At 42.3% G+C, this 25,003-nt stretch overlaps 1 protein-coding gene across 1 annotated transcript in view; it reads right to left on the bottom strand.

The window, feature by feature from the left end:
- The window catches only part of LOC115819629 (nuclear factor of activated T-cells, cytoplasmic 1-like), a 39,519-nt gene that overhangs the window by 13,146 nt on the left and 1,370 nt on the right, over positions 1-25,003 (bottom strand). Inside the window, exons 2-7 of the mRNA XM_030783132.1 lie at positions 22,315-23,389; positions 20,657-20,816; positions 11,848-12,050; positions 8,856-9,028; positions 7,548-7,688; positions 147-202 (exon numbers count right to left, since the gene is read on the bottom strand). Of these exons, the coding sequence (XP_030638992.1) occupies positions 147-202; positions 7,548-7,688; positions 8,856-9,028; positions 11,848-12,050; positions 20,657-20,816; positions 22,315-23,389 (1,808 nt within the window). The remainder of the gene's footprint in view (positions 1-146; positions 203-7,547; positions 7,689-8,855; positions 9,029-11,847; positions 12,051-20,656; positions 20,817-22,314; positions 23,390-25,003) is intronic.

Below are 25,003 nucleotides of genomic sequence, written 5' to 3'. Positions count from 1 at the left end.
AAAACAACAACAACAACAAAACACACACACACACACACACACACGGACAAACATCTTGTTCGTCATCAAACCAACTAGCCTTCTCTATTCTCTGGCCTTATTGTAAATACAAATGTACAATACGATAACTGTGTTTTCATACTTACAGATTTGACAGAGTCCTTGTCAACTTTGGCCTCTGTCTCCCATAGGTGATGCCCATCTGTAAATGAGAATTTAGAAATTGAATTATGCTGTAAAACTTGCAGCAAAAGCACAAATGAACTACATCCCCTTTTCTCTGTCAATGTCTGTCCTGACTGTTCATAATGCACTCCCCCCCACCCCACCCCCCCACCCCACCTCACTACACATCACTCTCGTGTCGTACCCATTTACAGCTGTCTCCTAATGTATTTTTAACTCTGCTTCATAAAAAAAAAAAAAAAAAAAAAAAACCTTCTCCTCTTTCTTTCTCCTTTCGTTTGTCTCAATGGGTTTCCACGACGCCGAGGTTTCCCTCTCATCTAATAAAATGGTGAAGAGATGAAGCAGCTGTGGCTAAAGCAAGCGTCATGCGTTCTACATTCGTGTCTCTTTTTTGACTCGTCAAGCCACACCTTAAAAGACGGCAGACGTTTTCGGCTCTGTTATTGTCATCACCATTGGAAGCCGCAGCCAGGACTCGGCCTGGACTCATTAGCGTTAACAGAAATAGAAACGACTTTGGCTCTCTGAATGTCTTTGAGTCTGTGGCAGAGTGTGGTACTTGGGGTGGGGGGGTGGGGGGTGGGGAGGTAAGCCGTAGGGCTGCGTCTTTGTGTCCACGAGGCCGCCACAAAATGGCTCGGTGCCTAGTCATGACATCTCATTAGCATTGTGGTTGAATAGATTCACAAAGTGATGTCATAATATTTTCAGAGAGTTTTTAGCAGCCAACTGTACTGCAGGAGTGGAATGTACATTTGAATGATTAAAGTGGACTGTGTGAAAGAGTTATTTGCTTTTATTTTGAAGTATCCACGCTTTAGGTGAGGCTTTTTTTTTTTCTTTTTTTTTTTTTTGTCCCTTACTTTGCTGTTGACAAATCCCTCTTACTGTCTGTCAATGACAGATAAATGCATGTCTGCTTGGATTCAAGTGATTGTTTCCTGTATTGTAGAATTAAAGCATAATGAATAGCAATTAACTGCTGCAGCTGGAACAGCCCTTTTCCGGTAGATTTGGTATTCACATCAAGTATGGTTAGAACAAAAGGACTCAAGCGAGGTAGTCCTATCTATATTGACGTGTGTGGGAGGGAGCAGTAGGTATCTGTTTCCTAAAGTGTTCTATATAAGGAGATAGAGAGAAAGAGAGAAATAGAAAGTGAGAGTAAAGTGAAGAAGCAGAGTCAAAGGACAGAGATTATAGTCAGGTAAGGCTTTTGTTGCTCTTGAGGGAACACAGAGATTGGGTGAGGAGGGTTCAGTGAGGTGGTGAAGAACAGCGCTGATAGGAAGTATAAGAGGAAGGACAGGGGGCAACACTGAAGAGGTTTGCGCATCGGCAGACATCTGCCACAGTTCAGTGACTGCTCACATTATATCCGGACAGTCATCTGGGGGTGGGGGGGAGGAATCACAGCACCTCCTCCTCCTCCTCTGCTCTGGGAGCTTCTCCAAGAGGGAAACCTTAGACCTCCACATCAAGGCTCCCTACGTAAACATGTTTTTCAGCCTTTATTTCTGTCAGCAGCCTTTCTCTCTCTCTGTCTCTCCCTCTCTCTCTCTTTTACTCCCTGTCATTTGCTCCTTATGTCTCTCTGTCCTTTTCTCACTTTTTATCTCACTTTGTACTCTTTTCTTTTCTCAGCCACCTTATCTCTCTTTAATCTTCATGGGTACAAATTTAACAAATCTATCTGCTTGGGGCTCTAGAGGAAAACAGAAGGGGGAAAAAAAGAAAGAAAAAGAAAAGAAACAAAAGAAAAGAGAGAGAAAAAAAAAAACTTTGTCCATCTTTCCTTTTCCTCCTTTTAATTGAACCGAGAGAGCACTGCGTATGTGGCATACCTCGTCTTGTCAGACATTGCCGTAGGACTGATAACCACAAAACTTTCCGCTCGCTTCCTGTAACATCTGCAAAATGCTTATGTTCCTGAAAGCCCAGGTTACACCCCTTCAACACACCGTTTTCTCCAACACACACAACACACACACACACACACACACACACACACACACACACAACACACTCTTTAATTAGACTATAACTGCAAAATCCCCTCCATTATCAAGTCATGGACACACACACACATAAAAACACACAAAGAACACATACCACACACTTATAACCACTTTAACTTGAAGGAAAAAAAAAACAAAACCAAAAAAAAAAAAAAAAAAAACCTTTGTTAAGTGACATTCAAAGAGGCTTTAGTCCCATGTATTTAGTACTGCTACAAATCAAAAAGCATCTGTGAGGATGTGTAAACTGTCTGTTTGTCTGAACCTGTGAGAGCAGCTCTTTGATGGTCAGTGACTGTGGTACTAGTAGTACTCTGGGGCCTTGACACTATTGTCTCAAAGGTGACCTGTTGTTCACTCCCAGTTGCTGAGAGCACAAGCCCAATCTCATCATGGAGTCAGAGGGCACCCAACAACACCACGCAACAAACACCATCAGCCAGCAGCCAAAGAATGTTCACTTTGGCGGCTTTGGGAATGGAAAATATGATTCACACAAGTAATTACAGAGGCACTTGTGAAACAATCCAGTCTTATTTTCCCCTCTCTTCCTCTGGTCCACTGATCATTTCAGGGAGCTTTTCTCTCTCTCTCTCTCTCTCTCTCTCTCTCTCTCTCTCTCTCTCCTGCTCTGTCTCTGTCTCTTTCTGTTAAATTTAATAACTTTTGGGAGAATCTAACCTTCACCTGGCTAATTCTAACGCTGCTCAGCCTTGGAACTTTTATTTTTCTGAACCTGGAGCAGATGTGATTGTATGTAAAAAGACCTAATTTTCCACACTTGGGATATTGACCACTGGCTTAAGCCACTGCTCTTCCTGATGGAGACTAAATCTGACAAAGCCATTCATTGGGTGGATACGGGAGGGGATGAGGGTTTAAGATGAGAGTATAGGTAAAAGCAGGGGAGAGACAAGCTCGAGGTGAAGTGCTAGGGGGAAGGTAGGGGAGGTGTGGGGTTAGCTCGTTCCTCCTACTGTGGAGCCTAGGCATAGCCACATTGCAGCTGCACTGAATCCAGGCATGCATCCAGTCAGACCAGATGTAAAAGTCATCCAGCTCACAAGGGAATTCCCTCCCCTCTGAGTCAGAGCCCAGGCTTTCCCCAACTCACACACACACACACACACACACACACACACACACACTCACAAAAACACACACACTCGTGCCAGAACACACACTCCAACCACGAGGTGCGCCAGGTATGCCTACGGGAAGCTCTGCCAAACCGGAGGGGTTGTGCAAAGAAAACCTTCCCTCTATTGCTCTGTAACACGGACTACACAAACACACAATAATAAAAATAACAGACAGAGAGAGAGAGAGAGAGAGAGAGAGAGAGAGACAGAGAGAGAGAGAGAGAGAGAGAGAGAGAGAGACAGAGAGACAGAGAGAGAGACGCACACAGAGGTCATGGAAAATTCATAGAGACAAAGTCACAAAAGTTAATGAAAAGTTTGTACTACCCAATAGAAATAACTCTACAAATCTGTTCACTATCATTCTCCATTTCATTTCGATTAATGCTGATAATAGCCTTTATGGTCTCTGACAGCAGCAAGAAAATATAAACAACAACGTTTATTGACTGTATAATGTGTCCAGTGTCAAATGCACTGAAAATGGCTCACATTTAGTGAAAGGATAGCTGTCTCAGACAACTAACTCATATCTCTCTAATCAAACATGTTTTGATTCGGTGAATTAGAGCAAGTCATCCGGGGACACATAGCCCATAATGAGGTCATACTATAGAAAATCAATGTCAGAACATGTATTATTGAGAGATAATAAGTCATGAGTAAATCAGTACATAAAGTTAACACCTGAGCAGCAGGCGTAATATGGGCATGCATGTATGTACGCATGTGTATGTGCATTTGTGTACGTGTGTGTGTGCGCGTGCGTGTGTGTGTGTATTCCTGAAAGACTTGACTGTTCCGCTACTCCCCTCTGGAGGGAATCCCTCACTGTTGAGTCACTGAAAATACTTCCTACTGAACACACAAACAGGCCCGCAGGCTAACTATCACACTTGCACACTTACAACACTTGCAAACAAACATACACACGCACATGCACGCACATGCACACGCATACACACACACACACACACACACACAAGTGGTTTGCATCAGTCATCCAGCAGGGCCCTCCTCAGAGCAGTGGGGATGCTGTTGGCATTTGAGAAGCTAACGTAATTATTTTTCAGGGGACATTAAGGTATCCCTCAGTGTCACTGGAATACGTGCTGTCTGATCAAACTTCTCAGACATAGTCTCAGGAGAGAAGAGGAGCAAACAAAACAGAATCAGAGAGAGAGAGGGAGGGAGGGGTGGAGAGAGAGAGAGAGAGAGAGAGAGAGATGGGGGGGGGGGGGAGATTGTGTTTCCTTGTCCAGTAAATTCGCTCATGTCTCACAAACGGAGCACGCTGTTATCAATTTGCACATTGTTCGTTTACTGAACACTTAGAAGACATGTTTCCCTTTCACGGGAATCAACACATCCAGCAATGTAAGGAGCCCTGCGAAGTGGATTTCAACTGGCAGGACTGTCCAAAAATAATCTATGATTCAGATATAAAAAGTTCTGATTGCTCATCTTTAATGCAGAGGAGATTTAAAAGGCATTATTTGTCTTTGTGCACATTGCTTCTCTATCAGTCTGTTTGGAAAGGCTGAGCCACGTCTGTGTCTACTTAAAAATCCTGGAATATTTGGGGAGGTGTTTATTGGAGCACATCTTGGAAAGTGTGCAGAGTCCCTAACCTTTGATCATTGTGTTAATGACCGTCACTGCTTACTCCAATACGCTAATTCTGACGAGTGAAGAAGCGTTCAGTGTGATATGTGTGTGTAAGCGTGTGTCTTTGTGTATGTGACTAAGAAGACACTCAACTTCTGAGTGCACAAATGTATCCAAAGCAATAGAAATCCAGATGCACTTTTTAACAGTCCGTATCAACTATGATTTAAAAAAAAAAAAAGGCTTCAGTTTCTCAGACAACTGAACCTAGACACGCACACGCAAAAAAAAAAACACACACACACACACACAAAGAAAAGAAGAAAAAAACCCCCAGAAAACAGTAAGGTTTTTGGTGAATAGTGATACATTCTGTTGCAGTGGGGAGCCAAGCAATAGATTGTACTATGTAATAACATAAATACAAAGGATTAAAAAAACTTTTAATTAGAGTTTGCACTGGATAGAATTAAAAGACCAGTTTAATAAATCCAAATCATGCACACACACACACACACACACACACAAACAAATGCAGCCTGACAAAGTGGAGGGGGGGGGCATGAAAGGTATCCTTCATTTTGTGCACCTTCCAGGAAGCCTCTCTCAGGACAAAACAAATAGGGAATACAAACGTCTTCAATGTCAATAGCAGGCAGATAGGAGCACAGACTCCCCTAAGCACAGAGCTCCACTCCACTCTAATCTGTTTAACGGGCAACCCAGACAAATAGAGAGAGACAGAGAGAGAGAGAGAGAGTGAGGGAGAGAAATGTGGGACAAAGTAGAGGGATGTACTGCATGAGTTTCCCTCTTGGGGATTCCCTCCCGTCAATCGAAGTAAGAGTCACTTCACACACACTTCCTACACGTAAACAGCTCATTTTGAGACAGATGGGCAATGTATCAAGACAGGTGAAGTACTCTTGTATGTAACTCTTAAGTCGGTGAGGGGAGGTTGTGGTGAGTATGTACATAGTATTTGTGTGTGTGTGTGTGTGTGTTTGATTTTGGAAGTAGAAGAAGTAGAAAGCAGCAGCTGGTCCAGAGTGGTTTCCATGGTAAGTGGTCCCACTGAGGAATCTAAGGCTGCTACCAGTCACGGGGAAAACGTCAGAGAACGAAGCAGTGCTACGCACAGATCCCACCCCACCTCAGAGCCCTAAGGCCCGTCAGACGACGCCAACATTACACACAGGACCAATATCAAAGACTCTTAAAACACTGTCCACTTACGGCCCACATTAACCTTAAAGATTCAAAGATTAGAGCTCTTAGAACCCAGAGTAAAATAATTGTGTAAATCACCGTAAGCTTTTCTCATCCTTTTCTTATCCTTTTAGCCCAATCACTGAATGAAGACAGATATTCTATTCACTCTTCCTTCAGGAGTAATTGTTCTTTTCAGTCTAAATCAGTCCACATTTATGATCTCTTTATCCAATCGCTTGATGTATCACCTCCTGAAACAAGTGGCAAAAATCCAACTCATGTAGGAGTACATTTTCCTAACAGGGAAGGTAGGACGAAAAGAGTGAACAAGAACAAAATATGTTTATTTTCTTCAGTCAGAATAGGGTGAGGCACTAAAACATCACTTCTCTTATGAAATGACTGCCAACAAATCCATTTCCCTTCATTCTTTACCTTTCCTACAGGCTTTCTTTTTTCTATTTGTTGTGTCTACCTTTCCCAATCTAAATCAAAATCAAGGTCCGGAATCATGTTTTCGATGATGCTGATGACCAGAAAAATAGCCTTAATAAACACTAACAAACAAAAACGAGCAAAAACTCAGTGCCAAATGTTATATCATAATTCACAGATTCAGATCTGCACGTAGTAATATCAATGTATGGTAAATGTAAGCCCTTATGCATGGCACTACATTCTATCAAAGTCAATGAAAATTGAATTAACAGTCATGTTTGAGTATAGATTCCTCCTTCTCTTTATAAGAAACGACATCATCACCATCACTATCATCACCACAATCATCATCATCATCCTCATCATCACAGTTGTATACAGTATATGGCTCAGACTCAAGCATCAGGATAGTCTTCACCTCTCTGAGAGCAATCAAGGAAATGACTGTTTGTAAACTTCTAATATCAACAGCCTGAAGCAGTCAGCACTCATTTCGACCCAGACAGAACGTGCAAGAAGGAAAAGAAACAAAACTCTTTTTTTTCCTTTTTTTCCCTGTGGAGAATTCAGATGAGAGAGAGAAAGAAAAGGAGCAATGGGGCGGGGGGGGGGGGGGCGGGTGCTGGCTGGGGGTGGGGGGGGTTGCACATGCCCCATTTGTGATTCATTCCTTAACTTGTGGCAAGCGTCAGCGAACAGGCAATGGAAACTTCTGCAAATGTAAATACGTTTTTGTTAAAAATATAGTGCCTTAATGCACACCACATGTGTCTCCCTGGCAGAGCCTGGACTATTTTGACGGGGAGAGAAGACTGAGGGAACTGGGAGAAAGAGAGAAGGAAAGAATGAAAAAAGGCAGAGAGAGTCAAAGGACAGGAGATTTTGAGGGGGGGGGGGGGGGGGGGGGGACTTTATTTCTAGGGTCACAGGTTGCACTTACCTTGAGCTTTCTCCACAAACACCACCTTCGAGTCTGGCAGAAAGTTGTGACCGCTGAGGAGCAACCTCTTACCCCCCGTAGCAGGGAAACTGTCCACACTCTGCTTCTCCACCAGAGGCAGCTCCTGGGCTGAACGTTGGGCTGAAGATGAACACAGAAAATTCAGAGAAAATACCTGAATCCGCTGCCCATTTGCCCCTGCACCTCCAGCACTACTCTCCAGATATCGCTGTCATTCAACTACAACCAGATTACAGCTAGCACTAGCATATTAGTCATTAGCCTCCCGTTAGCACTAGCCTTTGGGTTGACACTGGCTCCCTGGAGCCTCTGGTTAGCAATGCTATGACTCAGCTATGCCTGTAATGACTTCTCCCAGTTTTAGATCAAGTGTGCCAACTTCTGTTCCATTCTGTTCTATGTAGCCGCCAGGCAAATGAGCACAAGGACTCTAAATACTTCTACAGCAATCAATATAAAACCTATTTCTCATATCGTTATATTTATAGTCACATCATTTAGCTTGTTAGCAATTTTTGCAATGCATTATATTTTTTAAACGTTTGACAATAAAATGGAGATTTGACTATGTCATAGTTTATGTACCACCTGAGTCCTTCAGGGTATCTTGGTCACCTAGCATGTTTTTGCAGCCAAAATGGTGATGCATGGGCAAAATCAAACAATGCATAAAATTCGGTTCATTAGCTGGTGAGTGATATTTTGAGATTAATCACATTATTGTAAAGTTATTTAACGAGTGGGCATGTATACGGTATGCCCATGTGGTAGCCCCAAGTCTTGTATTAGGTCATCAAATTGGGCATAAACTACAGCAAAGTGGCCGTTGTGCATAACTAATCATACCTGGAACAAGCTTCAAATGCCCCTAACCGTGTACTCAGACGATCATTACGTCATAATCTAAACTGGACAACAGCGTATCAGCATTTTCCATATCTTATTCCAATGCTGCTGGGTAAGATGTACAGATGGCAAAAGATCTGCAGTGACCCCAACCAAATAACTCTAACTTTTTTTTTTTAATGCCCGTGATCAGGTGCAACCGCAGCCTCTGGGGTAAGAAAGGTAGGTGACTCAACATTAATTATTATCATAAAATCTTCTTAAGTATTTAAAGGCTGGCGTCCTGATGCAGGGAATATGTCCATAGAATAAAAGTTAGCAAATCATAGCTGCTTGTGCCAATTGTAAGTATGTGTTTCATTTTAATGTACTTCAGTACCCTGTAGCATGTCTTTGTGTGTGTGTGTGTGTGTGTGTTTTAATATTGGCCAGTGTACTTACAGCATTCAATAGGATTGGATGCAGCCTGCAAAGACACTGTCCTGCCACTTGGAAGACTGATGTGTACGCGGAACACCATTCTCACACGGGTGTTTTTGCGGCCGATGTCAGTTTCGCCTTTACGCAGTTCGATGTCAGAGTTACGTAGTTTCAGAATGCCTGCACAGTCAATTCTGTTAAGTATGGAAGCAGAAATGTGTTACAATACTGATTGTTTTGTGAATCAGACATGGCAGGGAAAATCAACATCAGGGGGGAAAAAAAATGTGATAACTGCACAAAACGCAACTGGTATGCCTAAGCCTGAATACAAAAATGATTAGCTCTGACAGATTTAAGTGTTAAAAGGGACCGATTTTATCAAAGGTTTGAACCAAAATCAAAGAACAGGAGTCATGGAGCAACAACTCTGTCACGCTCAATCCACTCATCTATAGCTCTTAATTGCTAGGCCTGTGTATGTATTGAAAAGAGTCTCTGGTGGCAGTCAGGGGAGCAGGCTGTTGGCTGTGGAGAGCTTTCTCACACCCCTCTTCTCTGTCCCTTTCCTCAGGCTCTCTCTATCTCCACCTACTCACTGCTCCTCACTTCAGCTTCACACTTTTACCAGTTCAAACATCAACAGTTTCAACTTTACTAACCAACGCCATATTCTGGGGAAGGATTTTTTAACGGCCTTAATTTTTTCTTTTCTTTTCTTTTTTTTTTCTTCTTGTCTTTCTTTTTTTTTCTTTTTCTTTTTTCGTTCTTTTTCATGACAGGGGATTTTCCTTCTTGGGACTCCTTAGTGGAAAAAGGCATCACTTTTCACGCTGGCCTTTCCAGAAATTAAATAAAATGAAAGGCTGGCTGGTAAAAACTCTCAGAGTTCAACTGGGATATGGTTTGGCATTTCAATTATTTTACATGGGAGCTATTGGGGCAAAAATCCTGGAACATGTTAAATGTCAAGTTTTTACACCAGTCTATTTTTTCCTCAACTTGGATCAGTAAAATTTGAATAAATTAAAACACACACACACACACACACACTCATACTCAAGAATACTAAAAGTACTAAAAGACCAGTGTGGTGTTAGCTCCAAAAGTTTCACATATATTTATTTAGCTAAATGTATTATGAATTATGAGTGGCCTGTTCCTTAGTTTATGATTATATGGGCAATTACATTATATGTCATGGGGCAGGCGAAGTCACTGTTTTCAAATATGAGGAAAAAACTACATGCTTACAGTTTAAATAATGATTTCTCTTACAATTTAAAAGCTGGAAAACTAACAATCCATTTTGCCTTATAGCTTTGACCAAAATTGTAAAACCTAAAACAAGTGGAAGGCCATTGAGTGACAGTCCAGCATGCAGTAATGGATTTTTCCATAAAATTAGCATACAGTATCTCTTGCCTTCTTTGTAATTATGATCTAATATTTAGCTTTCTTACAATAGCAGTGGAAAAATAGATCAGTCCAGTAGATAAGTCTAATTATGACCTCAATGTGGCCTTAGTTGTCTACTATTGTGAAAGCTGGGCCATTCATATCAATTAGAGATCATTTTTGTTTCTTTGGCAGTCAACTACACAATGGCCTAATGAGTTTTCAAGTCAAATTTAAAAGAATAGAATAGATTCTCTGTTAGAAGGATAGGAATCAATCTTTTATTTGCCACTTCATCCGAGGTGTAACCCACATGTTCTTGACGGTTCTAATAGTTTGGAACAACCTTGTCTTTTCAGTCTAAGGAGAATTTGTTGCCTTCTCTCTGTGTATATGGGTAGATCTATTCACCGGACTGTTTGTCTGAGCTATTTGTGATGTCTGTAACAGAGATGAAAGTAGAGCTATCCGCATGTTGGAGTCTCACAGTCCACTGAGTTCTGGCCAAAGAGAAAAAGGGATGCTGTTGGACTCTTATCAGATTCAGTGTGTCTACTGCTGAGTGGAAAGAGCACGTCAGAGAACCTCCTTCCACCCTGACCTTTCCTTCTTTGCTAAGAGATCATTTCAGCCCACTGTTTCCTGCCCAGTCCGAAGCACAGAGATACTTTCACTCTCCTTACATACCACTTTGACCTTTCAATATCTCTGGGTTTTTTTTTTTTTTTTTGTATCACAAGATCTAAATGGAGAAGTCTTGGCTTGTGAAACAGTATTGAAAAATACACTGTTCACATTCATACAGTTTGCAATCAAAGAGGATTTTTAAATGTATGTTTACTTGAGATTTTGTAAACACTTGACCAAAAATACTGAGTCCCTGTCAAAGGACTAAACCTCATGATCATATCTGGTTTATTCCACTTGTCAAAGCCTTTGGGAAAATGGAAATGAAATATGTATTACCGTTACCTACGGAAAAGAAAACCAGATTGGAAAGAAACATATGGAGATGAAGGACAAGTAAGATCAACTCAGAATTTACAGCTCGGTGGCAATTGTGCTATGCTGTGTATTTTGGAGAGAATGGATGCCTGAACAAGACTTACTTAGGGCATCCCAAAGAATACAAGACCCCAGTCCTCTGCGAGGGTAGGGGTGGGTGTTCTGAGAGTCTACAGGCAAAAAATAAGCTTGACCGCACTGTGCACCAGGATAGGACTGACAGAGCAGTAAGGGGTAGACTGCCCGAGGCGGTCTACCCTCAAAGAAGCCATTTGCCACTAACTCAGACATTGTATGTCAGCTGTGACACCACAAAGCAAATCCAGCTCTGGACTTCCTACTCCATCTCTACATCTGGGTACAGTTGCTTATTACTCTACACTTGGGTGGGAGAGTCTGTTTACAGGCTTTCTGTGTTGGCATGTTTGCTGTGTTTAATGTCATGCTGATTTTTAACACTAAAACAAGGACACATTTTCCTGAAGCCCCTTTCCAGATTTAGTTAGAGGTTAATGTGTACGGTAATGAGAACATGTTTGGTGTTAATGGTTAGGTTTAGAATACATGCTGCTTCAGAGTGTTATGGTGGAGCACAGTAGGATATACTCACATAGCTCGCATGTTGTTTTCAGGCAGTAGGGGTATCTCAAGCACTTTAGTGTTGGACTGCATGACCTCGTGGCTGGCAGTAGAAACGGTCTTGCCGGTGATGCGATGGACCTGGTAGAAGGCGTGCGGTCGCAGGAGGCGGTCGTCTGCGGTCCCGATGAACAGCTGCAGGGTGAGGGGCTCGCTCTCCATGTAGCCGTAGAGCTGGCGGCACAACAAAGAAAACCAGGTGAGAGCCCCTTTCGACACGTTTTAAAGCCCCTCTTTAAGAGGCCTCTGTCTCAACAGTAATGATTGAACGCACATCAACCACTGATTCTTGGACCTCCTAATGACAGCTTTGAGCTTTGGTGGAGTGTTGCAAACCTGTTTGTAGGACTGTGTTTGTTTTTTTGGTTGGGATGGCGACTGAGTTCTAATGTCTTCTTATTGGTTTTTTTGTTGTTGTTTTTTTTTATCTAATTTGGAAGCCATTTGCTAACTTGTGTCCCCCTTGAGGGCTGGGTATTTTCTCAAATGGTTTTGATCTTTTTCGCGTGTGTCCACAACTTTGCTCTCCTGGCCAGTAAGCTGAACTCGGTGAAGGAGAGGTTGGCCCTCATCACTTCACTGTTCATTAAAATTTCGCAGTCGCCATAAAAAAGAAATGCCTTGGGAGATGCAGGCTGTCAGTAGACAGTGACTCAATGGAAAGCGACCATTTTGAGACAGAGCAAAAAACCAAAACGATTATTTCAAGTCTGCCTGCAGGAATGTTGCACACAAGCAATGAAAATTGTTCAGCTGAAAATAAAACTATAATGTAATACAATAAATGTATTACAATATTGCTATTTGCATTTATATTTTGCTGAAATGGGCCAGATTTTTTTTGTAACAGTCCTGAATTAAATGTATCAAGTCGTTTATAGGGTCATGTTTCAATGTCATCATAGTTTGAAAAATAATAAATCTGATGTCATATCAACTCAACACATGTTGCAGACATTTCTAACAAGCATTATAAAAAAATGACAACATTTATGGCTTAATATAAAAAAAAAAAAGAAAGAAAACTCTGATAAAGTATTTTATCCAATCTGATGAAATTCATTTAAATGTACATTATGAGAAATATTAAAATTCTTAAGGGTCCACTATTTTCATTGGGTTGGTCATTGGCATGAAGGTCTTCATCATGAAGTACAATGAAAAAATCTTAAAACATAAACTGAATGATTAAATGGAGAGCAGAAACCAATCAACACCCAGGAAAAACAAAAACAAAAGCAAAAAACAAACAAACAAACAAAAGCCCTCAAAACGTATCTGTAACTGTTCCATGCCATCAAAATTGTTTAAACCACAACTAACTTTTACATATGAGAAACTCCCCTAAAGGAGATTCTTTGAGCTAAATCTTTTGGCATCAGCTTAAATGAAATTTTCATGCTTCCAGACTCCTCTTTCAGCCCAAAGGGCTTTCTGACATGGAAATGAACATGTATTATAATTTTTATTAAGCCTTATGATGCTTTGGGCCAGAACTAGAGACGATGTCACACAGAGATGAAAGAGGCACCAGTATCAGAAGCACCACTTCAAACAGGTACCACTTCCTCTCATCGGCCACCATTAGCACTCCTGTTCTCCAGTAAAATGACTTACAGACAAAAATTTAAAAAAAAAAAAAGATCTTTACATATAAAACAACACAGAAAACTGGACAGGCGCACCACCCTCCTAATAAGAGTACATAATATGTCTCGAGAAACAGTGTGATGAATCAAAACTGAGATGATTGTAGTAGTTGCCCTTTATATGAGCATGTAACTGGATACAGTTTCAGTCTGGTGTGTCTGTGGACGTTTGGGTAAAACAGTAGTCAGTATACACTAGAGTGACTGCAATTTAGCCATAGTATTTTAATTGTATTTGGCCAACAGCAATGACTGCTATGCACACAGAATTCAAACCCACAGTGGAACTTGGTTGAATCTGGTTTAACGATGGTTCCACCAGTGGGGAGAGGTCCTTGACATGGTAGACTACATCAAAGCTGCTGAGGAGAGGAGCCCTGAAAAATATGCAAACCTCATGGAGGTTTTGGTGCAACCAAATCTCTTCATCTAAAGAATAATGTTTTCTAGTATGTGGGTGGGCATTTGGCTGGTTAACCAATTGCTGCTCCCCCCTGACAAAAATTTGAGAATCTGCTGAAGATATTCAATATTTTTCAATATGAAAATCTTGCCGTGGGTGAGATAGACCTCCAGGGTATAGCACATCTGGGCTTGCTGACCACATGTTAAACTGTCATGAAAGGGAAAGAAAAACTTATTCAAGTTCGATCTGTCCAAATAATGTTCATCTGAAAAATTCCCACAAATTGCACAATTATCTCCTAATAGAAGCGTATTATTTCACATTTTCATCTAATGAAGCTCACTTCTGTAGGCAAGTAAAACAGTCAACCTGTCAAACAAAATAAAAGGATCTGTGCTTATTTAAGCAACTGAGTCATCTAACCATGCATAGACCACATGTAACCTATGACATAATCTGATTAATGCGTTTCTAATTACCAATGTGAGGGGGTCAAGGTCTCTAAAGCGTAGGGAATAGAGGTGAAGAGAGAAGCAAAGCATCATCGGAAATTTTTATGTCTTTTGTTATCAGTCTGTTTCTTTTCGACGCTCATCAGCACAACATGATTTAGGATTCACCTCTGCCACATGAAATGGAGACTTGCCATACAAACAGCACAGAAGAGAAAGCTCATCTGTTGTGATTCACTGGTAAAGGAATGTGGCAGCTCAGATGCAGTAAATGTCTGGAAAATCTCTTTGGGGAAATCCTCTTTCTTTTCATATTGATTTGTAATACCACTGGATGCGCAGCAGCTGAACACAGACAGGAATTAGAGAATGATGTCTCTATTATTATGATTTCTCCATCTTATTTGTATCATCTTTTGAGTGATGATTTTCTTAAATTTGTAAGTCTGTTTGGTAGTAGTTAAACTGTCATGTTGATGCTACTCAGTAGTTACATCAGCTTGACAAACAGTGCCTAAATGAAAGCTCTCCAAACTCAGATTCTGCCAAAATTTCATTAATCTCAGAGTCATTCAGAGTGAAATCTATAGGACTGAACCAACTGGAATTGGAGATGGCTGTGATCCATCCTCTTATTACCTCTTTTCTTCTCTCACTCCTTTTTTTTTAAACTCAGAGGTCCTACCAACTGTCATGACCTGAGTGCTAGTAACACATGCTAGTCATCAGTGAGTTGTACCGAGGTCAGGAGCTTCTTGAAGTTTTGGCCTCTCTGGAGAGCACTTCATCTGTGAGGTGATCTCACCAGTAGGGTTTCTTTGCTTATTATACTTTATTCACGGTGTGACACCAGTGCTGATTATAACAGGGCCTACATGCGACCAGGCACTTTGAAACACCCAAAAGAAAACAAATATGATCATATATGACTCAAGCAAGAAGTATAGTATGAAAATGACCTGTTAAATTGGTCAACAGACCAGTTCTTCCTAAATTTCACAATAAAATGTTTTTAAGGACTAATTGTTCTATTATGTCCCCCGATGTCTCTGTGATTTCTACTCTCTTCTACCTCCAACAATGATCTCAGCGTTCAAGTGTGGTGGAGGATTGCCACAGAAGATGTGAAATGGGTGACATTCAGTCATGTCCTTCCCAGTTATAGAGGGGTAATGGCTGTACGGGAGCTCACATTCAAAGCAAGAGTGACCTCATGCTCGAGAGGAAGTGATTAATGAGGTCAGGCAACCGTCAGTGACGCTGGTCTTCCCGACAATAAAGGAACGCGGTTTGTCCCCCTTGGGCGACCTTAGTAGATACGTTTACCATATGTGTTCCTCTGACCCCTCTCCTCCTCCCACCATAATCTGCACACATGACGCTTACGTTGAGTCTGAACAAAACAGCTAACTTATCGCTGTCCTCATTCATTAATTGTTTCTTCTTTTTTTTTTCCTGCTGCTTCAACACTTAACGGTCATTAGACGAACACGCCGACAAAAGGCTCAACACTCTTTGGCTGTTACTTTGCATAAGAGTTTGTGATATTGAGTCAAATTCTGACCAGATAGTTTGTGACAGTTTCTGTTCAACGGTAATATTTCTTCTGTCTTTTGTTATCATCTGTATCTATTTATCATCTTTTTTTTTTGGAAGTTATGGCATTTGTTATCACCTTTCCCATTCGTTTAAGGAACTGAGCGGCCTTGCCACTTAAAGACTATAACTAATAGGAAGGTCTTCCCTGGGTTCCCTCCCCCACTCTCGCTCATCATCTTCAGAGTGGAAAAATATCATGACTAGCAGTGCACGTGGCGCAGTGGAGGGGGGAGACACTTCAGCCAAGCGGAGGAGTGGGACCCCCTTGGCATAATATCAGGTTAACTACTGAGTGCTGACAGTTACAAAGCGAGGCCTCAGTGTACCAGATTAAATCTACACTCATCCAAGTCGTCTATTCCTCTCCAAACCTATTCATAAGCTATCTTCACTGTTTGCTACACAAAACCCTAACCCTGTGTGTGTGTGTGTGTGTGTGAGTGTGTGTGTGTGTGTGTATCTGAGACATTTTATTGTATTTGGCTACAGAAGTAACCAAAGGCACTTTTTTTGCTTGCAGCAGAGTAGTTATAATCCATGCTGTGTACTGAAGTCTAACGAAAAACGAATGTTATATCACTGAGGGCCAGGGTTTCAAGTGAGGGCCCCTTGTCTAGACCAGTGATCATAGAACTCTAAGCTCCATATAAATTGATGGCTTTAGAAGAACTGCTTATAACCAAAAGTTTTGCCAAAGGCTACACACTGACGTACATGGGATTTCAGTACCCCTGGTATAAACGGCAGCCACCAGTGTCTTACCTCATAAATCTGTGGTCCTTGCCTCAAACCAGTGAAAATGCAGTTATTTTGTACCATTTCTCCAGTTGCTCTTTGGCTGCAATTAGTGGTTTCCCAATACCAAGGTCGTGAGTAAGGGAAGCCCCGCAAAAGAAGGACCGTGCTTTGGGGGGTCTGGCCAAAAGGACTAAATACTTTTTTGGTAAGGAACAACACAGATTGGAGTTGTCCCTGTGATGAGAGAGATAATCACTCACTCTTCTTTACCTCCCAGGGTACCAAATTTTACCTTATCACTACTTGTGATGGTAACTACTTACTGCTCTGCTCCTGTTAGTCTGGACGGTTCAAAGGTTTAAACAGTTTGCTTGTTTCAGTATTAGAGGATAAATACTGACTAAACTGTGTAACTTCACATTGATGAAAGATGTAACAAAGGTTATATGGAGTGGAATGTTGCTGAACAATAGCCAAGGATGTACAATGATAATGAACAAATGATGTACCAACGAAGGTAAAGTCCCTGTGCTACACTGACAATGCTCAAACTAGACTAAAAATGTCTAGAATTTTCCATGCCAAGGCCTAAAGTGGAAAGCCCATCACAATGACACCTTGAAGACTGATTACCTTTTTGTTACAGTGTCACTGTATGTCAGTGTATATCAATGTTTTGTTTCCTTTTACGCATTAGACTAAAGTGTACTGTATGTCACTGTTAGCATAACTGGCTAGCTTACTCTGCCTTTACCCCCATGTTAATAATAATTCAATCCATTATAATATTTAAAGGGTCGTGTCACAGGTAATTACCCTCTGCAAAACATAATTCCATGTTATTCAATTCTGGCAAATACATTCAATGTCACTTCGTTTGGAAAAATCATCAGTCTCAAAGTGAAGTTCCATTTGAAGGTAGACCTTGAGTACTCTCTGCCAAATGCCTTTGAAAACCATTGTGTAGCTCTTGAACATTTCTGTGGTACTGGGGAAAGCTTGTACCACAGACAAGGGGGTATGTCCTTTATGGAAATGTGGTTAGCAGCAGTCAAACTGGAAAAACAGCAAGAAGGAGTCAGATTATCCACTCATGAGAAGAGAGGGGGTGACATGACAGCACCCTATTAGTAACGGAGGTAAAGAGAGTGAGCAAAAAAGAGAAAAGAAAAAAAAAAAAAAGATTTGAACAAACCAGAGAGGTGGACTGATGGAAGAGGGCGGTCAGTGGGATAGTCGGCAGAACATGGCACCTCATTATCTTAAGCTTTCCATCTCTGCACTGGCGTCTCTTCTGGCCCCCTTTCTTTCATTCTATCTCTTTCTCTTTCTTGAACGTATTGCCGTGTGTAGCCAGAGGAGTTCCATGCTAGGGAGGCTCAGGGAGTGATGTCAGCGTTACAAAGGGAAATTTCCTAAACAAAGGCAAGCCTGTGTGTTTGGCAGCGGCCGTGGAAGGGGTTAGAAAAACACCTCTGCTCATTACAGGAGAGCAACAGAACCTCTGCGATAACTAATGAGCAGTCAAGCCGCGGAGAGAACTGAGAGTAAGGAGTCACAACCTTTTTGTCTGATCTCACCCATAAAAAATATATATATACAATGCATCAGCAGTTTAGAAATGCAGCGTGTTGCTCAATAAAGCCAGGGGGGTGTTTAGAATATGTGGCTTTATCTTTTGTTGTTGTTTTGGTGGTCCAGGAAAGCCTGTCACTGCCACAATAGATATAGTACGATCCCATCCAACCGTGAACAAAAACAGTGGGTTCTGTTTTGACGTGTTTATCAGAGAGATGGGTGAGAGAGAGCGGGGTTGACCTGGGAGGCTGCTTTAAAGGGATGCACTTCACCAGAAATGACATCAGTGGTGAAGCGGTGAGTTCCCCTGGAGCCTGCACGGGTGGCATCAGATGAGCTTTGGGACTTTCACCCCACCCTGGCCCCTCTCCCCAGCAGCCCACCTCTGGGGCCCTGGGCTTTTAATCAGCAGGAAGCAGAGGGTCTCCAGGGGAGTGGAGGTGGGAAGAGGGAGGGATGTGGTAGGGCCTCAGCTGCCTGTCTGCCTGCCTGATGACTCCCAGTGCCCTCCTGCTCCCCCCAGCCCCTGTCGCCATTCGCTCATTCCTCATGACTGCACCCACCTAGCGCCTGCTCTTCATTACCATCAGGCACAGGGACCTCACTGGAACCCACCTCCCCTTTCTACCCTCATCACGGCTGGCACACAGAAGCTATAGGCTTTAGGTAAAATCATGTCTTTACTCTGAGGAGCACTCGGTTGCTAACTTGAGCTTGCCTTTTTTTTTTTTTTTTTTTTCTGGCCTTGTCTCTCTGGGTGAGGTATTGCTTAAACCAGACCAAGGAGAGCAGTTGCAGTTGAGCCACCGCCATCTGCTCATTCGCAAACAACTACTCTTTTTGGCTTTATATCAACGGTCTTGAGGATTTTGAAACCCTCCAAATATTTCACACAAAACGTCACCGTTTAGGGTAATAGATCAAGTAAAAGTTAAAGATATGAGAAAAATGTGTCACAGGAAAATTGCATCAGTAAAGTGGTGTTTATAACTCTCTCTCTCTCTCTGAGTCACAATTTTACTGTCTTGCGCTGGCTGAAAACAGCAAATGCCAGTAAAAAGAAAATGAGGAGAGAGAGAGAGAGAGAGAGAGTGAAATAAACAGCACTGAATACATAGGTTATGATTCGAACTGTTAATGCTAGATTAATGAGGAGTTGGAATTAGGAGAATAATTCCACAGCTCATCGGTCCTCACACTCCTCTTCTTAGCCAGTGCCTCCTGATCAAAGCAATGCTAGAGCAGCGGGAGTCTAACTCACCTCTCAGCACTCACTCACTTGGACCTCCTTTGAAGAGCAACATCATGAGTAATGACCTGGCTTAAACCAAGTCAAGTCCAGCAGAACATGCCAGAACCCTGACAGTCAACACTCCGTTGAGCCTCTCTGACGGTTTCAGCAGGAGGTGGGAGTCTGTTAACAAATTTGCCCTCAGAATTGATGTATGAGTTTTTATGTAGGGGGTGGAGATCATTTATAAATAATACCTGAGACTTGACAAATTAGGTCTGATACTTTTGGGGTGGGGGTAGTGGGGTTAACAGCTGCGGTGGGAAGTGAAACTGTGCAGGTCTGACTGTAGTGAAAACAGGTCTGGGGTTTGGAAAACAGCTGTAGTGCATGGATTTCAGCTTGCTATGTAATTCTGGTGGATCCTGTTCATTGGAATAGCAATGCCTTCATGTACAAATCGTTGTATTTCCAGTGACAACTATTCAGACACACACATGCACACACACACACACACACACACACACACACAAGCAACCACAAACAAAAACAGACATGCAAATACACACCTTATTACCATGTGCTCCACCTTGAATAAACTAAAATGTACAAACAAGATGACAGACTCAGGTCTTAAGAGAGGGAGAAAGGAGCCCTGTGTTGATCCATTGCTACGCTGGTGACGTGTGCTCTTAAAACACTGCCAAACACAATACTGAGAACTGATGGTCCTGCTCCATGCTAATTAGGTCAGTATGTGTAACTGCCATTCTGACTGACCTTCTGTTACAGCAGATTGACTCTTAGCTTCATGGGCCATTAATAACACACACATTCGTCGTTTACCCAACACCCTTACACACACCTGCCATAATAAAGAGCTAAAGCAGTCAGAATGTCAAAGAGGCTTTGTTGTATAAAGCAGAGAGACTATTTGTAAACATTACAACAAAATGCATCCTTTTCTGATTAAGAAAACAGGATTTAGCAGTTATTGTGCCCAAAGCCATATGCTGCTAAGCCTTTGTATATCTGTAGCATTTGCCATATGTTCAGTGTGGTTCATAATGTGGTTTTTTTTTTCAAAATAACTAAATGAATTATTTAGGTGAGGGAGTGTTAGGTACCTGTACTACAGGGTGACCTCCCCCCAGGGCCTTCACTGCCCCGCGGCTGCCCTCGGTCTCATAGTGGGCGCGGTGGTGAGATTTGGGCTGCACTTCAATCTGTAGACTGTACGGTCCAGAGCAGGATGGGAGCTGCCAATCCAGAGCCGGCAGAGATGGGCTGCAAACCCGAAAAAGTAGGTGAAGATTTAACACTGTAATACACACACACACACACACACACACACACTGCCTCACATACAGCCCTGACACATGCTAATCAAATTATTCCAAACAGACTTTTTTTTTCCAAACTCTGGAAAGCATCGTGATTTCAGCCTTTCCATTTCATCACTGCCTCTAATCATATCAGCCGGAGTTGTGGTTTGACAGACTTAATTCCTCTACCCTGCCTACTAATTACAGACTCTTATGAATATTAATCGAAAGACCATGTGTCCTATTTGGACTTTGATATGTCTATCGTAATGTAGCAGGTGGTCACGCTTGGCTGATTCAGTAGTGTAGTAGTAAAACCTATTAAACAGATAAACTAATTCCTAACCTATAATCAAATGGTCATGAAGCTTTTAAAAATCATGTAAGAAAATGTCAAATCTAAACAATATCTTCATTCCAAATGGTTGAGCCAAACCTTCCCAGTCTGACTATGCTTCAGATAGCCATCTGAGAGAGCAAGAAGCTTCCCACATGAAAACTGTGAGGATATCTAAAGAAAACAGACATTTTTGTAAGACTATATTTCCCTCAGACGGAAGCTCTGTAAAACATAAAGTGCAGTGACCTAAAAAGCTACCATGAAAGCCAATCTATGCCATTCTGTTGGAACTTCTGGTGTGTTTGCTGACCCAAAACGAACTAGTTTCCCCCTTTCTTCTTTATCGGGACGCTCAGGGCATGACATCACATGGGGGCCAGAGCGGAGATCAGCAAGCTGCCCAGGCTTATTCTCCGGCTGACTCCATTGCCTCTCCCCCAGCCATGTCACCATCCCTTCCTGCTCCTGCATTATCTTAATCAAACACTTGATTTCCGGCAGGAAAGTACAGCCGCAGCGGAAAACGACAACATGTTGAGCGGTACCCCCCCAGAGGACTGAGGTGGTCTCTCTTTAAAAAAAAGACAATCTGAACACAATAATAAAGAGATATATTTGGGTGTGTATGTTTATGTGTAGGTTGCTATGAAAACCGAGGCAAGCAGACTCCACCACTCCAACCCTGCAAAATATGATTTATGACATGTTTTTGATCTTCAAAGAAAGTGCTTTTTGGAAAGCGATCAGCGATTAAATTTGACTGCAGCCACTGTGGTCTTTGAAGATTAAAACAAATTTACGCTTATGTTACATAAACAAGTTTAAGTACGGAAAACAAGAGGACAAGCATGCTCTGATGAAAACTTGTTGCACTTAGATGTGCAGTTTTACATATTTATTTTATGGAAACAAAATCATTAATCATGATATCTATGTGAGTACTCATCAATTCACTGATCTCTGTGATTCCTACCACTCTCCTCTAAATCCAATCATGCTGAAACTATGCAGTGAACAGACTTTTTCAAAGGATCTTCTCAAGGATCTTACATTCTTATATCTTATATTACGCCCCAGCTTTGAACCAAGAGAGCACCGCTTCTACATGGCTGTCACCTACCTGACATAAGGCTTGGGCTTGGGCCAAGAGTAGGTGTTCTGGGGCACGTCAAGAAAACCTGTGTAGTAGCTCTCCTTCTTGAACGGCTGACGGTTGGTGGAGTAGTCCTCCTGGCAGAGCTCGTTTCCTGGGCCAAGCCCCTCTCCCTCAGGCTCCACCTTCAGGTTCATAGTGGTGGCATGTTCCAGGTTGGTCTTGCGGGATTTTGGGGGCACTGCTTCACTCAGGTCGGCCATGCCATCTGTGGTCAGGGCGTTGATGGCGGCCACGATGGCTGAGTTGGTGTACTGGTTGGTGTTGGCGATCCAGTTGTCATCGGTCACACTGACCCTTGGCGAACCACGAGGGGATGGCACTGGTGACTGGTGTGGTGAATAAGATGGCTGTCTGTAGGGGGCACCGTTAAAGCTGTACTTTCTTTTACCAGGCCCGCCCACATTACAGGAGGGTGAGTTGGGACGGGAACCCCGTGGTAGCCCTGCCCAGCCATCTTCAGTTGCCATGCCTGCATGAGGGGAGGTGGAGGGGGACTGACGGGGAGAGGAGGAGGAGCAAGGTGCATGGGGGCAAGACAGCAGAGATGAAGAGCCTTTGGGTGAGACACATGGTGACTGCCAGGGTGAGTTCTGAGGGGAGTTGTCATAGTTGAAGAGGCCTGACTCATAGGAAGAGGCCTCTGAGTTGCAGCTGCGGGAAGACAGGCTACTAGCAGGGCTCAGACAGCTGGGGTCACGATAGCCGTCAGTGTTAGGCAGGGTCAACGTCACAATGTTGACTCGCTTGGCCATTGGGTCAACACTGCTGCTCTCCTCCACCTCCTCTTCAGGAAACTGGCCATAGGACGTAATTTCGATGCGTGGGCTCTCTAGAGGTGGCGCTCCATTGGGCCGCAACCCATGGGACAGGTAGTACCCGGAGGCTACAGCGTCCTCATGCAGCCCATAACCTGCCTGATGGCAGGATGAGACAGAGATGATGGGGCTGGTCTGCAAGCTGTGGTACTGAGTTGCCAGACACGGGTTCCCCATACCAAGAGGCAGAGACAAGCTGACATTTGGTGTGTGGCTAAAAGCCTCTGAAACACAAAGAAGAAAACATATTTGTCTTCCCTTTATGAGGCTTAATAAAACAAGCATGCAAAACATGGTACATGTGATCACATTAAATATTTAACAGTAGAATAGCACACAGTCTGTCGGTTCTAAGAATCATTCAGAGTGTGCAGTAGCTCTATTATTACGGGATAATGTGAGATCATAAGAGACGGGAATATAAGGTTCAGGTAGGAATCGATCCGTACTAAAGATTAGCTGCCTTTGATTGATAGGTGAAACTCGGTGTGTGAGTTAGTTCTCCCCTGTGAATTAGTGTTCTCCCTTGTGGTAACCTGACAGCACTCTGCATGTCTGTGAGCTTGTGACTGAAGTAAACAACTTATAGTTGACAGAGTATGTTAGATACTCCCATGGGTATGTATATCTAAGCAAAAAAAAAAAAAAAGTAATTGACAGAGACAAGTAGTGTGACATTTCTGATTAGCCTTGGAGCTCGCATTTCTTGGTAAATGAAACAAAGCAAAAAAAGACACTCACACACACACACACACACACACACACACACACACACACATACAAAAATGAAATTGTGAAATAGCATTGTGGCAATCCCCATTTTACCTTTCATTTTATATTTGTGAACCACAATGCTATGTAAACAGGACACCATGTGAAATGATGAACCTGTCATGCAGCACAGTTTGCGTGGGCAGGTCTTCTAAAATTAGTTCATGACTGACTATTTCCAGAAACAGCCGTAGCTCAGAGTAAGCTGTGCATGGTCTAAATGACTTTGTTCTAATGTTCAAAGTAAAACTTTTTTTTTTTACTTAGCCACAATAATTGGATCATTTTTAACATGCCTGAAACATGAAATTCAGCACCAATGGTAACTAAACATTTCTTCATATCTTGGGGAAATATCCATTTTTTGCTAATTCCTATCATTGTAGTACAACACAGTTCTATTTGACATTTCTGAAAGCTCAAGTTCTTAACAATGCACAGAAACAGTAAATTAAAAAGAGAGAAAAAAGGTCATATAGAGACAAGTCTATTTGACCACATAAATTTATTCAGTACTTACATAGCGTGGTGATCTACCTCTATTAAAAATTGCGGACCAGTCTTTTGTATACAATATGAAGTAAATCATAACTTCAGGCAAACCCAGACAGTTGATACAAACTTGTACTAGCGTTTCACATCCATTCATCAGTGTCTTTTGCATCACTTGGTAACACACCTCTTTCTATAGTGCTCTCTCCTCGGTTGTACTCAAAGAGAAGGCTGAAGTCAAAGTCAGGTTCTCCATCCCTTAGGGAGCTCATCTTTAGTTTGATTCTGCAGGTGATATTAACAGTCTCCTCTACCTAGTTACTGTTTCTGTCTTTAAATAGCCTCTTAAGTAATACCGCAACTTTTCACATCCTGTTCTGTCTGAAAATCTCCGCACAAATGCAGAGGGTATGCTTATCTCTTCCTTATTAGTAGTGTGACGCTCACTCAAAGGAGGTTGCAACCCCGGTTTGAGGTTTTAATGGGAGGAAAGTGCTATCTTTTTTTCTTTTTTTAACACCATGTGCACTCTGTGCCTCACCCAATCTCACTGGCAAGTATTTTAAACAACAGAC

Source organism: Chanos chanos, chromosome 8 (genome assembly GCF_902362185.1).
Source record: "Chanos chanos chromosome 8, fChaCha1.1, whole genome shotgun sequence".
Classification (NCBI taxonomy): Eukaryota; Metazoa; Chordata; class Actinopteri; order Gonorynchiformes; family Chanidae; genus Chanos; species Chanos chanos.
The sequence above is the reverse complement of the archived record's forward strand: the minus strand, read 5'-3'. Positions and strand labels throughout refer to the sequence as shown.